Here is a 15,282-nt window from a genome sequence, read left to right on the forward strand (position 1 = left end):
TTTATCTAAAATTTGAATGTGTGAATAAATATCTATCTGTCTATCTATCTATCTATTCCAATAGGGCTTCTGGTTGTGTTTGTGTGTGTGTGTGTGCGTGTTTTTTCAGACAGTTTATTTTTTACCTTTTACACACATACTTATTTGCATTGTTAATGACATTGTTATTCCTAATTAACATTTTTATATCCTTAATCTTTTAAGATCTTTGTTTTGTCTTGTAATCTTTTTGCAAGAGCTTTAAGGTGTTTATTGGCTTGTTGGACGGTACATAATATGATTCTTGGAGTTAATCAGCTAACCCATAATCGCTGGCAGATGTTAAAGAGCAGAAACTGCGCTTTATCTTCAGTATCTTCCACTGATTTTAATGCGATTTCTCCAGCAATAGCTACTGAACACTGGCACATTAAATGATAATACTCATGTTGTCATGCAGGTAACATAACCTTGTATCAGTGTATCTTAATCAAAGCGGTTGTAAATCTTCACACATTACACTGCGCGCTGGTGATCCTGACACAACGCTTTCCTAATATGGCCACTTCTCGCCGGCGCTGATTGGCTGCGTCAGCTAAGCCCCTCCCCCGGCCTACACGTATTGTTGTTCACCGATAACAAAGATGGCGACCGGACCCGCGTAAATTGGTGTATCCATAGAGGTAGTAATATTTAATAAATTCATCATTGTAATGTCTCCTGGTGTTAGTAAAGCTCACATGCCACCAGCGCAGCGTGGACGAGCGCCTGTGCGGAGTTAAAGGCACGGGAGCCGCTGTGTTTGTGCACTCGGGGAGAGCCGGGCCTAGCCGTGTTTGGGCGCCCCGGGCTGCCGGTAGCAGCGGCGGCCGGGAAGCTCAGCGCACACTCAGGGAGACCAGTTCAAGTGCTGGAAATGTTGGGAGTTAGGGACTCAAAAGTGAATGGGAAGGGGGTGTGTTTGCGAGTCTTTACGAAAGTAGGCGGGAATTTGTGTATCAAATTTGTTCTACTGTTTTTTTGTTTTGTTTTTTTGTGCGTGTGTGTAAATGATAGACCGCAATGTTTCTGTAACAGAGAGCCAATTGGGCTTTTTTTTTCTCTCTCTCCCTCGAGTCATTCAAAGCGTCTCTCCACTTTTGAGAATGTCCCAGCATCTCTTGTTTGCTGTGGTACCTCCTCAGCCCCAACCTCAAAGGTATGGGATGCTAGAATTGCTCATTATGGGATGCGGTCGCTGTATTTGTAGCGCCTAAGTACCTGTGGGTTTAAATCTGCCGGACACAGGCAGTATTTGTTGATTTTCTCCAGTTAAGGCAGTGGGTGAAAATCAGGACACAAGTTCCAAGTTTGCACCTTTATAAGAATCTAATTGTTCTTTGCCTTGACATAAACTGTTGTCACCCAATATTTTGGCCAGTAATATGATTTTTGAACATTTTAATCTGTATCTTAAAACAAGGGTTCCCTCTCTTGATATTCACTTCACAGGTGATTGTCCTGTCTTCATGTTGTCAGTGAAGTCCTGTGACAAGCAAAGCTAGTAAGAAAGGAGGAATCATGGCTTTTGAGGAGATCAAGAGTAAAGGAGGAATGGGTAATGTCGGTCTGTGATATTATATTACTGTGCCTCTGCAATTCTGAATGATCAACTTCAGTTTAATCGTATTTTTCATATCAGAGTATAGACAACAACACAATGATAAGTAATAAGAAAAACGCATGACATCCAATCTCTTCTGTGTTACAAGAAGGAGAACAAATCAATCCACTTGTTAAACAGCAGACCGAATTGGTGATTGAAATCATTTTTTGTGCAGTGAAGAAACGACCTAGGGTGCAGTGACTTATATGCAAAACATTTGTTGTCACTCTATGGGTAGACACTAACTGTGTCAGGTTTTTATGTTAAAGGTTAGGATTGTAATTCTTGATTGATGTTTTTCTCAGATTTGGGTATGGAGGGTGACAGGGGCCTGGTGGCTGGCCGTAGTCAGAGAGAGAAGAGGAGGTCGTACAAGGACCTGCTTAGGGAGGAGGAGGAGATTGCTGCTCAGGTCCGCAAGTCCTCCAAGAAACGACCAAAGGTAGGTCATCTGATGTCACTACAATAACTTGGAGAGAACTGCCATGATCTTCAGAATCAGAGGAAAAGTTGTCATGGTTTATATTAGGTTTTTACTGCATTTGTAATTCAGAGGCCACAATATGTGGACATGTTTTGGCTGATAGTCTTCATCAGAGCATATCAGTGTACGCATACTGTGGCTGTTTAAGTGATCAATTTAAAAAAGACCTGATATATGCCTCCAAAGAGATATGCCTTTTCTTCCTTGTCATGCATTGTTAAAATGTTTGAGAAGCACACTCGCCCTCATATTTGGGTACACATAAGAGACCGCATAAGAGAGCTTTAAAGTCATGAGGAAACTTTTGCCTGTATATGTCACTGAGCTCAAAATAAATCTATATGCATGCTTGTACTCAGGTTCACTGGCAGCATACTATAACTGTTTGTTTTAGGAAGTAGATCTGGCTCATTGAAGACTAGATCTACTTTCTGTTTCAGACAGACATATGAAGACTCAGTAGTGTTCAAAACCTGATCATGGCTCCCTTATTTGATACTCTTGGAGTCATGTTTCAAACCTGTTCGTAACTTAGTCATAACTATGTTTGGGAGAGTCATTTTGTGAATGTGATATGCATGAATGAAGAGACAATAAATATAATATCTGCGCTCTACATGCAGTAATCTACAGCAAACTTGAGTGGCCAGTATATAGACTTTTATTGAACTCAAGAACTAAACTCCACATTATTTTAAAGACATTAAGACACTAGAAAAGGTTTTATTGTGCGTTGTAATTTTTAAACCTCACTTTTTATGAGTTGTAAAATGGGAAATCACTCTATCTTTCAAAATTAGGACTCAGAACTTTTCATGCTTGGAGGGGACTCGCACAAAAAGAAGAAAAAACACAGTGATGACTACTATTACAGAGGTGAGAGGCGGTTATTTCAACTTCTGAGAACTTTTTCATTATAACCAGAACTGACTGTCTAACTGCATGGGCTTTTTTTCCCTCTCTTGCTTTTCTCTTTTCCCTGTATCAGACCATGATGGTTCAGGTCCACCTCCTCACAAGAAAAAACACAAGTCCGCAGACCGCTCTCCCCCACTGTCCTCCCCTTCTTCCTCCCACCCGGCGGACACAGCCATGGGCCTCCTGCAGGCCATCACCTCCCCCCTGGCCACAGGAACAGACCCCAGTCCCCACCTGCACAAGAAACCCTCCTACCCCTCGTTCTCCTCCCACTCCTCCAAGGACCGAAAACGTGAGGGCACCAGTGGCGGTAGCGGGAGCAAAGGGACTCACTCATTCTCTCACTCCCGCCCTGTGTCTTCATCTTCATCCTCCTCCAAGAAGCATTCCTCCTCTTCCTCAAAGTCGTCTCTGTTCCACGGCGGAGCATCCAAAGAGGAGCCACTGACCTTGCGTGAGGCTGACGGGCTGAAGATGAAGCTCATCATGTCACCAGAGAAGGAGGAAGGAGAGAGCTTTCCATACACGCCGCACTCCTCCAAAGGAGGGATTAAGAAAGAGAAGGACAGAGACCGCATGCAGCTCTCCAAGTCACCCAAGAAGAAACTGCAGCAGAATCGAGATCCGCTGCCGGTGGTGGGCAAAGAGGTGGAGGTAGAAGGTAAGAGTACCTTAAATTATGTTCCTGTGGATGCACCTGTTGTATTTGTACAGAGGGAAGATACTGTGACATTTTTTTTAAAGTCCTAATACTTTTTATTTAAAAAAAAAAGTTCAGACCAGGTGGAAAGTAAAAGTAAAATTATTGCTTTTAAAAATACTGAAAAAGTTCAAGTACACAAAAAATTTACAGTAACAGGATTAAATATGTATAGTTACATGATCTACCCTTGTATAAGAACTCTGTGCTGTTCTCTGTTTCTGTACAGGTCACTACGGGGGTGGCATGGGAGATGATAGCTCTTCATCTGGGGCAGAGCTGGAGGCAGGGGAGCTGGTTATAGATGACTCATACACGCACATGTCAAAGAAGAAAAAGAAGAGCAAGAAAAGCAAGAAGAAGAAGGACAAAGAGAAGGACAGGGATAAAGATAAAAGCGGAAGGGAGAAGAAACACAGTAAAGGATCTGGAGGTGTGTTGGTGTTAATGAATAACTTGTAGTTATCTCTGCCCCTGTGCATTGTAACCCCAAAACTGATTAAGGATCCCTACAGATTCATCATTTTGTTGAAATATAATGGATGTTAGTGACACTGAATTTTGCAGCTAAATAAGTTGAAGTTATGTGTCACATCCTCTTTTACTTTGTTTGAACACTAGAGAGCGCAAGGCTTGCAAGTTTTAACTGGGTCATGTTCCCGCTTCAGGTGAACCCAGCTGAACTCACGGCTGTGCAGACAAATTAGGCAACAATTTCAGACACTGTGTCATGTTTTAAATCTGCTGTGTGGCTACAGTTTGCCTCTCCAGTTAAAGAAGAAAATGACAACAAGAAAACTGATGTGAAAAAACTGTTTGCAAGTATTGCAGACTTTTCAAACTTTTAACTCTTAATGCTTATTTTTGGAGGAACTGATCTCAATATGTTTTTTTGGACTGGCATCGAAAAGGTCTTGAAAAATCATAAATTAAACCCACAGACACCTGTTGTTACCCTGTTCATGGTCTATGTAGCTGAAGGTATCATGACATCCCTAGTATTTTGACGTTTCTTAAGTCCATGCATTATGAATTTTGTAAACCCTTAACATTTGTGTTTGTTAATTCTTCTATGTTGGCATGCCTTGTAACTGCTCCATCCAGACCCATCCAGGAGCCACAGCCACTCCCATCCCACCGTCACCCACAGTGCTGTTGGTCCAATGTATGCCATGGGCACCCCCATCCCTCCACACCACCATCAAGGCAACGACACAGTGATCGAGAAGAAGAAGAAGAAGGAGGAGAAGGAGAGGGAAAAGCATGAAAAGGATAAAGATAAGGTAGGGATCTGTTCAGTGCTGTTTCCTTTATACTGAGAGCAGGGCAGCTGCTTTTTCTTTAAACAAGCATTACCTAGTTTAAACTCGGGCTTTTTTCAAGCTTTTTGGCAGGAATTTTAATGACAGCCTGTAATTTAAAAAAAAGTCCCATTTTCACAATAGAGACAATTATTGACCAATCAGTGGGTAGTATGCACCTGTGGCTACCACCCCCTCTAACTCGGTTGCTCCAACAAAGCATGCAGCACTGGTCCAACACTGCATAGTACTGCATGTGTGTTGAGGAACATGTGTTGGAGAACCACTAAAGCAGATAGTAGCATTGGTGGTAGCAGCCATCTTGAAAATTTGTCAGACATAGCAACAGTAACTAAGGAGAGGAGGGAATTAACAGAAATATTACAGTCAGTTGTGAACAGAAACATCCAATGATCTCAGTTACGGTAGTAGTTATACTGCTTTGTCATTTGCTAATTTTAGCTTGAGAACAAAATATGATGTGATGGCACTTTGTGGGGTTTGAAAACAAAGTGAGTTTTGAAAGCTACAGTTCTCAACCCCTGGGGAAGCAATCATTCAGAGATTGGTATTGATCTCGAACAGTGCATCTTAAGTCTGCAGAAAGTTCACGATGCCCAATTCATTGGTGAATGTTGCAGACAACAGTCAATAAAAAATGGCTTTTCAGCTGTTGGAGTGCTTTTTGACTGCCAGCCTCTTGTCATTTTTTGTTTTTACAGTTTATTTTTTTTTCCTTTCACAGCCCAAGAAGAAAAACACAACCGCATATCAAGTGTTTTGTAAGGAGTATAGGGTCAATATAAATGCTGAACAGCCAGGACTAGGTGGGTAAAACATGAATCCATAGTTCTACTTTAATAACACATATTGTCCATTTGTTTGTTGAAGAGGAACAGTTTGTACTGAATGTGTTCAAACTGCTTGTATTTCTGTTCTGCAGTCTTTGGTGAGCTCAGCAAGAAGTTGGCAGAGGTGTGGAAGGCCATGCCTGAGAAAGACAAATTGGCAAGTTCTGTTAAAACTTTTTAATCCCTCTTGGAAAAAAAGCTTTGGATCCAGTCATTCCTGTTTTTATGGTTGCAGCTGTGGTGTTGTTCTGAACGCCGTGTGTGTTTTCTGTTTGTTGCCCTGTGCAGGTTTGGAGGCAGAAAGCCCAATATCTGCAGCACAAACAGAACAAAGCTGAGGCCACCACAGTCAAACGAAAGAGCTCCACTGATAGCAAAAGCAAAGGTAGTGACACTTTATCCAATGTTGTTTGAGTGAAACTAAAGGCTTTATGATATAGGATTTGAATCTGCACAGAGCCTACCTATGTGGCCTGTGCAGTTGTGACTCACTCTGCAGTAACACCGCCAAAGTCACTGTGGTGACTTTTTTCTAGACAGCAGAAGAAGTTTCTTTGTGTACTTCACAACGGCAACTGTTACTGAATCGATTATGTTATTTTGGGTTTTGTGTAATGGTGGACAAAAAAATATAGAGCGTTGTGTGAAATGTTTGTACAAATGAATATTTGCAAATTTACTCAATCGCCACAATTTGGTCTGTGGTTCACTCAGCTGGTTGATGAAGACAGAGCAGGTAATGAAGAAGAAGCAGCTGGAAATGGATAGGAAGAAACACAATGCTATCAAACAGATCAATCACATATTTTCTTCTCTGCCTTGCTGTAACATGTAGTTACATTTATGGAGAGGCACATGTCAGATTATGGTGTAACTATGGCGTAGTGTACGATAGTTTGTGCAGCTATGCTTTAACTCTCGCCATAGATTCTACTGAGAAACATGAATCAGCCTTAACCTGAAGGGTTTTAGCTGATTAATTGGAAACCTCTTGATATGACACCGTTATTGTTCCAGTATTCCCGTGTTTTTGTTTGTATTTTCCCCTCCCTCTCACTTCTCTTCACCTTATCTCTTTCTCTCTTGAAAGCTGTTGGGATGGCAACAGGGATGGTGTCTCCCACCAGAGCATCTGGAGGTATGTCCCTGTCTCCAGCACGAGTCCCAGACGTTGATCCCATCGACGCAGCAGCTCACCTGCAGCTACTAGGAGAGTCTCTGTCTCTCATCGGCCACCGGCTGCAAGAAACAGAGGTGACTGAGACCAATTTTAGACTTCCATACACCAATAAAACATTGTGTACATTGCTTTCGGAACGATTTAACAAACTCCTTTGCACCAGTAAGCTTGACAACAACCAAGTCTGGAAAGTGACAGTGACACCAGTGAATATAACTAGGATAAAATAGATAAAATATAAACAAAATAATCTTAACTATGAAATGGGGCCCAGTGTCTCTGGTGGCTGATATTTTAGATTTTGTGCACCCCACTTGGTAGATAAAGTGCAGTGAAACTGGTAAATCCTTGTAATTAACTTGTTTTTTGTGTGTGCTAGGGCATGGTGGCAGTGTCAGGGAGTCTGTCTGTCCTTCTGGACTCCATCCTGTGTGCCCTGGGGCCGCTGACCTGTCTCACAGCACAGATACCACAACTAAACGGATGTCCTCGAAATGTTCTGGTATAGTATTGGTTTTTTATAAATCTCGTGTGAATATCATCATGGAGGTTTCAGCTTCATGGCTGCTTTAGATTTATGCTCAAGCCAGTTATTTCCCCAAGGCCCAATCCTTGATTCAAACAAACCAACTCCTGTGTTCTAAACCCTTTTATTTTAATGAAGCAGAGCAAAAGTGAAATGTAAACACTGGATTATTTCCACATTTCAAAAGATTAGCTGCACCACAGAGAGTGACTGCATGTGACATCGGTCCTTATTCGAGCTGTCATTATGGAAACCACTGCCAACTCAAGAGCTGAATTATAATTAGAAACTTGTCAAATTTATGAAAGTTCAGCTATATGAGCGCATAATGAAATGCAAAACACATGTTCACAAGCACAATAACACCCACATTTGGTGGTGCCCTCCAGTGGAAATTACAGGTTGCATGTGCTTCTTGTTAAATAAGTGGTGATAAACAAGTTTATTTTGCACTCTAGTTTGTATAAGTATACACTGTGCTGTCTGCTGTCGTGCACTGCATGCCTCACATGTTGTAAAGTGATAAAACTTCAAGTGTTTACTATATTACTGTATACTGTGTATACTATAAGAATCATTATGCAAAGAGGAGTAAGATATTGGGGAAACATTTTCTGAAAATTTGTTAGAGAAATATGATTAAAAGCTCTCATTTTATCATTCCATATTGTCAGTGCAAAAGAAATCTACTTGTTAAGCTGCCTAATTGCAGATGAATATAAATACATCTGCACTTAGGTTGGATTTTACAAATAAAATAGAAAAATGGCGATTATATTTATTTTTTTAATTAAAGGGTACATTTAATAAAGGAGGGCTATGATCCTTCTCTCAAAATGATCATCAGGATTGAGACTAACTACTGTTAGAATAGCTCACAGGTAGCTGAAGGCAACCTGTGTTTATAATCTGTAAATGTTCTCGTTAATAGTCTTATTGTAACCAATTACATTGAAAATGTAGTTTAGTAAACTCCTCAGTCGAGTCACTTGTTTCAGAAGCTGAGTAGTAGTTCTATTAGATATCCACTATTAATTAGTTTTCATGGCTTTAATGTGCTGTGGAAAAGAGGAAAACAATCGTGTTCTTAGTGGTATTTTCCCAATAAATCTAGTTTTGTAAACATTGAATTAAATTATTGAATGTTTAAGAATACGTTGTTAAAGGTACAACAGTCACATTCTTGGGTGAGAGCAGGCTCTACATTTCATATGTAGATTATGAACTGGCCTTACTGGAACAATTCTAGTAATTCTTTGGCCAGGAGAGCCGAACTTCCAGTTTGTGTGTGTTTACTGGAGTTACACTGAAACTGCCTGTTTTGTAAAGGGTGCATTTTTGAAAACTTTAATTGTCCCCACTCAAACAAAACCAAACAGAATATTTCTTTTTTTTTTTTCTCTCCTGGGGCTATAGTTGAAGTAGCTAACTTTCTGTTTTTAGATATAAACCATTCATACATCACTATAATTGTGTCACTTCATGTCCCCTCCTCTCCCTAAAACCATCCAAGCCGCTCTGTTATTTTTCTCTGAATCAAACCCAGGCATTCAATACGTTTTGTCTCCCTGCCTGGGCATTGTTCTTTGTGCCATGAGCTAAACTCTAAACTCTCTTTATTTTTTTGCAGACTAAATTTAGTTTATTTTTTCGTCTAGCTCAGTTTCATCAGTTGATCGACAGTTGGTAGAGTTTAGGTAGTGCAACCTTGATGCCTATATAAAACTTTTTATTTCCCTCTCTGTGGATTACCAGTCAAGAATCCATTTAATTGTATCCAGGTTTGATATCCTTGAACAGTGATCATATGCACTTTTATTGCAGTTTACTAATAATTTTCTCTCTCTTCCTCATCAGTCAAATACTTTGGACAACATTGCCTACATCATGCCCGGGCTGTAAGTGAAGGAAGACAATCATTCCTCTGTACGACGAGTCGATGAAAGAGAAGAGGTTTGAGTGGAAGTGTCCTTTACAGAAGTGGCGCTTGGACTTTTATTTAAGCCACTGCTTGGCATCCAAAAACCCTGGACATTTCTAGTGTCAGTATGTTTTTAAAGCGTATTTTTTAATACCTTTTATGTTGATTTTCTAATTGTTATATTTTTAAAGGAAACATTTTACTGAACACCTTAATCTTTCTTGGCATGTTGGCTTGGTTAAACTGTTATTACACAGTATGTCTCTGTATGAATGGCGGAGTGTGTGTGTGTGTATGTGTATATGTATCTGTATGAATGTGTGTATATGTTTTAGTTTGGTATAGTGAACGTGACTGTATGACTGTTGAAAGTGTGTTGTGTACATACAAGTCTACACATTCATAGATGTGGTCTAGAGGATATTTTTTTTACTCAAATGTACAGAAACAGTTAAGTCAGGGTCCAAGTCTCTCTTGCTCATCATCAACATAACAAGAATAATATATTTGACAACACTGTTTATTTCTCTTTTGTCATGTAAGTACTGTCATGCCTTGTTTTATACATGTGCTATTTTACCACGCATACGGGATTTAGATCTTGATTGTACTGTAGAACTGAAGATGTAATAGAAAACACTTTTAGGTGCAACTTTATTGTAATTGAGAGCTTTTCTAAGCACAACACTGTCAGTCAGCGCGTCACATTCATGCATTTCCAGTAGGCAGTGGAAATGACGACAATAAAAATGATGCATTTATAAATTTAGCTTTGGTTTTCTGCTCACATAAATGCGAGTTCAATATGGACCTGGCGGTAAAGGCAAACTACAAATGTCCCATGGTCATGAAAGGGATCTCTCAAGAGCGCCTTGAGAGAATTTCTTCAAATTTGGCACAAACGTCCACTTGGACTCAGGGATGAACTGATTAGATTTTGGTGGTCAAAGGTCAAGATGACTGTACCTCACAAAAAATATTTTGGGCCAAAACAACTCATATGCTAATTATGACAACATTTCACACAAATGTCTAATGGATAAAATGATGACATGATGACATTTTATATCCCAAAGGTCAACTTCACTGTAACATCATAATATTCTGCAAAAACAGTTTCCTGGCCATTATTCAGCACCATAACTCAGTATTTTCACTTCACTCCCTCTCCCTGGATGCAACCAGGACAGGCGGCCTCCTGTTCCTCTGCTGGTTCACCACCAGCTCATTGGTTCTGCTGATACTGAGCTTGAGGTGATTATTGTCGCACCATGTGATGAAGCTCTCTATCAGTCCTCTGTACTCCTCGGTAAAAATAAGTTTCTAAGTAAAGATGGCATGTTTCTGACTGGAAATTATTCACTGGAATCATACATGTCAATATAGTGATCACTTCCATTTTACCAAAAACACTTAATACCTTTTATTAAACTCCTTCCCAGTCTTATTTACAAATGTTATGAGTCTGAACAGACATGGATGTAAACTGCAGCTTGCCAGGTTCACAGAGGCATTCAACCTCGAGGTGGTAATTGTGGTTTCACAGTATGATGCCATGGAAAGAACAGTAATGCTGAATAATTTCACAGTGTCAAGATTGGGGTAATTTGAGTTTTTTGCAGACCAAATAAATGAACCTGCCCCTGGAATCAATGACAATATGAAGTAACAACCCAAAAGAGTGGTCACTTATTATTTCCTATGACAAATGTCACAGCCAAAATCAGATAATTTAAGGTATTGCACTGGAATAGTGCACTTATTCCATAAGCTGTAACAAAATGCACTTTTGAGATGAAGTCTTTCCAAACCTTGCAAATTAACGAGCTTCAAAATTATATTAATTAAGAGTTTGGGTCCAGATTTGGGGAGAATCTGTCCTATTTAGTATAGAATTACACATCAGTTCAATTCAAATTGACTTTATTGTCATGAGACATACTTATTGCCAAAGCACATACAACACAAATGCAAGTTAAAAGTTAGTGACAACACAAACGGCACAGGGTCATATCTGATTAGACTATAACTAATGCACACTGATTCCAGGTTAGGAAAGAAACTTTTGACCCGAAACAGCCTTCCCAACGCATTCCTTAATTTCTGCAAACATCCATGAAACTATCCTCAACCTAGTGTCCTCTGGGCACCGGTGCATCCCATCCCACAACAGATGGAGCTGTGTTCACCCCTGGTCAGACGGAGCAGAGCGGCCCTGACGTGCGCAGGCAGGCAGGGCTGAGTCAGGCACCAGGAACGAGGAAGTGTCCGTGCCTGACTAAATACGGCACTGCTGGGCAACACAACAAACGGCATCAATGGATTCACAAACAGGTAGGGTGAACAATTACCTCTACATGCCGTATTTAATGCGCTAACAATCGCATCAGACCGCGAAGACAGATGATAGCAAAGTAGCAAACTCAGGAGGCGCCGCTCCCCTTTGCGCATTCTCGGCATTGCAATGTTTGTGCGATAAGAAGAAGCTGCGATAGTAATAAAGGGCGCTGTCACTGTTAACAGCTGCCCAGCAAAAGCAATAGGCTGCACTTTCTTCAGTGATTAATACAATGTATATGTTTGATTACATGACAGCGACTCCAGCAGCTGACCAGGAAAAAAAAAAGGAAGAGAACGGCCCTCACACACAAGCACAGCTGTTTCTTTTATGGGGCGGTGAAGAGACACCAGTAAACACTTAGTAAAAAACACGTTCAACTTGTTATGGACTCTCACGCTGCTGCTCTCTCTGCCCTTCTCCAAATTGCAGCAGAGCTGAGGCTGGTTGCGCTGGGCCGGACGGGGGCAGGACAGAGTGCAGCAGCCAACACCATCCTGGGCCTGCAAGCCTTCCAGCCCCCGCAGGGCACTGATGCCGCTGCCGCCCGGGACAGCCAGAAGCACCGAGGAGAGGCTGCGGGCAGGAAGGTGGGGGCCAGAGATTTGGGTCAAATGTAAATCATGAGGTTTTAATAGCTCCTGACCGCTTGAAATGCCTGAATATTGTATCGTGGAAGTACAGGAGCAAGAGGCGTGACTTTACTTGGGGGGGACACAAGTTAGGCCAGTAATGATGACCTCATGTGAAGTAATGATTCAGGAAGGAGGAACACTTCATGTGTATTTTACACTCAGTGGACAGTTTATGATCTGTGACACTTCTGCTTAGCTTAGACCTGGCTCATCATTCTCCCCTCTTTCTTTATAACGTTCTACACTCCACTGCGTTCAACAACACAAACATCATTTTTAAAAAAGCCTTAAGTAAATGTGTGAAAAATACAATTGGGTCTATTCTCATAGAAATGTGAAACTAATTAAAAAAAAAAAAAAAAAAAAAAAAAAATCAGTGTGGCTGAGCAAATGCATGGTTCTAAACTTTCGTGTAAGAGAAATCCAGCTGTTGGTCTCATATCAATAAATGTATGAATTAAAGTTCATGTAGTAATATGTTAATTAACAAGGCGGAATATGCAGTTTTGTAGGGGAGGGCACACTGCTTTGTTTGTTACTGTAAAGTTTGCATTTCAGGAAGGATGAAGCCCCTCAGGTTCATCACCTGAGCTGTGATAAATGATGGCATTGATGCAACACTTTTAAATGTCTCATAAAACATGTGCAAGTTAAATTATTTTATAATTAATGACCATTCATCGTCTTTTACCATATCATAACAAAGTGGTGTACGATTTGTACCCTTACTGTAAAGTATTACCAGAAAAATATTTAATACTGATCATTTCTGAAACTGTCTGTACCAAAAAAATAAAGTACAGCAGTATGCTGCTCTGTCATTGGTCACTAGTACAGGATAGAAAGTGCAATACAATGAATAACACTGACACAGAACACATCCAGGAACAGAGACCCACTAATACACATATCGAGTAAGATAATAAATTCATCCAGTAAAAACAAAAGACCATAAAATAAAATCAGAGCTACTGATCAAAATCAAATATCCTTAAAACATCCCTAAAATAATCCTAAATATAAATAATATATCCCTAAAAGTAAAAATGGGATGTCACTTAGAATTAAAAAGTTTTAACCCTATAAAGCCTGAACTATGAAAGAATTGGCAGAAAATTCCAATTTCTTGAAACTGAACGCTTTATTTAGTCCTATAACAAAATGTAAAAAAAAAAAAAAAAAAAAAAGATTTTTCAAAAAATATGTTATTACATACAGTTTTTCTGTTGTATCATATATGACAGTACTTGAAGTAGTAAGAATGGTATGGTCCAGGGTGAACAGGGGAAGTGTCCCAAGGTATACAACAGTATTTTGGTCAAGTATTGATTAAACTGAAACGGAGTGTGTTATTTGATAGCGTGTATCATATATGATACAAATGGCTTTATAGGGTTAACAGCTTATGGGACAAATGATCTCCTGAGCTGTTCTGTGGGGCTTCTTCTTGAAAGTACTTTGCAGATCTCAAAAAATACAGTTTGATTCTGTCAAGTCTTTCTGAACTGTTTTTCATTCTCTGAACGTCTGTATTTTTGGTTTTGTATATTTCTATCTTCTCTGTGCAGGTGGTAGTCATCACCAGTCCGGACTGGTTCAGCTCAGGCTCTGTCCCAGACGAAACCAAACACCTCATCTCCTCTTTTGTGGCTTTATCCAGCCCTGGGCCGCACGCCTTCCTTCTGTGTGTTCCTGTCGGCCAGCCGACTGACGGAGAGGCCAAGGCGCTGGACGCACTGGAGAGGCTCTTCGGCCCCTCTGCGGTCAGCAGGCACACCATCGTACTCTTCACCCACACGGACGAGCTGGAGGAGGGCGAGCAGCTGGGGGAACACCTCACCACGTGGCGCAGGGACCTCCTGGAACTGGTTGAGAGATGTGGCGACCGCTACCACACCCTGGAAAGCCGGGACAGAGAGGCCGAGGAGGGGAGGCGAGCCGTGGAGGAACTGCTGGAGAAAGTGGAGCAGGCAGTGAGGGAGAGCGGGACAGAGCACTTCAGCTGTCCCCTGTACCAGGAGGCTGAGGCGAGGGTGAGGGAGAGGCAGGCAGAGATAGTGAGACAGAGCAGAGAGCGATCTGGAGGAGGAGAGGCGCCCAGTGATGATCAGGTATGTCCCGCAGACTCACGACCAGAGGAAGACATGGATGATGAAGAGCTGGAGAGGGTGAGGGAAGAGGCAGAGCGAAGCATAACTGACTTGAATTTGGACCTAGGTGATATTTTCCCCTCCCTCTCTGTCTCCCCCTCCTCCCCGGCTCCGTCTTTCCTCTGGGGCTTGTGGGAGAAGCTGACAGGCTGGGTGAAGAGGCTGCCCAAGCTTGTGAGACGGGAGGCTCTGCTGGGCGCTTTGGTGGGCCTGTTTGTGGGGGGGCCTTTTGGCAGCATGCTGGGAGCCACTGTGGGTTCAGTGGCTACTGAGGTGGGGCGAAGGAAAACACAGAAAAATAAATGAAGCGGGTAAAACTGGAGATCACACCCCCGATCTCATATCAATGTATTATTCATCAAGTTGCACCTTTAAATGATTTCACTTCACTGTGCACACCAATATATTACTGAGCTACTGGCCTGCCTGCTACCAGCTGCTGCAATATTCCTGTCATATGTATGACTGCTGACCTCCTGTATCTGTTTTCTACATTCAGTGCTGCAGAGAGTTATGTTATGGTTTTGTGAGGAGGCAGTAGTGACAAACAGCCACATGGTGGAGACATTGACCCTCCTTTTGGAGAAGTTTACTGTTTGAGTTGAACTGAGAGATACTAATTTACTGCTTACCTAAGCAAATAAAAGCTGCTAT

At 41.3% G+C, this 15,282-nt stretch overlaps 2 protein-coding genes across 5 annotated transcripts; both read left to right on the forward strand.

The window, feature by feature from the left end:
* Positions 1 to 544: 544 nt before the first annotated feature.
* Positions 545 to 10,274, forward strand: hmgxb4a (HMG box domain containing 4a). 4 transcript variants are annotated; one of them, XM_030058551.1, is made up of 13 exons: positions 545 to 662; positions 1,471 to 1,585; positions 1,930 to 2,066; positions 2,909 to 2,984; positions 3,097 to 3,687; positions 3,956 to 4,159; positions 4,831 to 5,009; positions 5,773 to 5,854; positions 5,971 to 6,035; positions 6,167 to 6,263; positions 6,969 to 7,132; positions 7,438 to 7,560; positions 9,442 to 10,274. In XM_030058551.1, exons 2-13 carry the CDS (start codon positions 1,540 to 1,542, stop codon positions 9,484 to 9,486), a joined length of 1,809 nt encoding a protein of 602 aa, XP_029914411.1. In that variant the 5' UTR covers positions 545 to 662; positions 1,471 to 1,539; the 3' UTR covers positions 9,487 to 10,274. The 4 variants fall into 4 exon arrangements, with proteins under 4 accessions (XP_029914411.1, XP_029914413.1, XP_029914412.1 ...); XM_030058553.1 differs by having other exon boundaries at positions 1,471 to 1,576; XM_030058552.1 differs by lacking the exon at positions 545 to 662 and adding an exon at positions 1,090 to 1,177.
* Positions 10,275 to 11,674: 1,400 nt separating this feature from the next.
* LOC115362929 (GTPase IMAP family member 7) lies at positions 11,675 to 15,282 on the forward strand. Its single transcript, XM_030056925.1, has 3 exons — positions 11,675 to 11,839; positions 12,276 to 12,433; positions 14,047 to 15,282. Exons 1-3 carry the CDS (start codon positions 11,824 to 11,826, stop codon positions 14,932 to 14,934), a joined length of 1,062 nt encoding a protein of 353 aa, XP_029912785.1. The 5' UTR covers positions 11,675 to 11,823; the 3' UTR covers positions 14,935 to 15,282.

This window comes from Myripristis murdjan, chromosome 8, assembly GCF_902150065.1.
Source record: "Myripristis murdjan chromosome 8, fMyrMur1.1, whole genome shotgun sequence".
In the NCBI taxonomy this organism is placed as follows: Eukaryota; Metazoa; Chordata; class Actinopteri; order Holocentriformes; family Holocentridae; genus Myripristis; species Myripristis murdjan.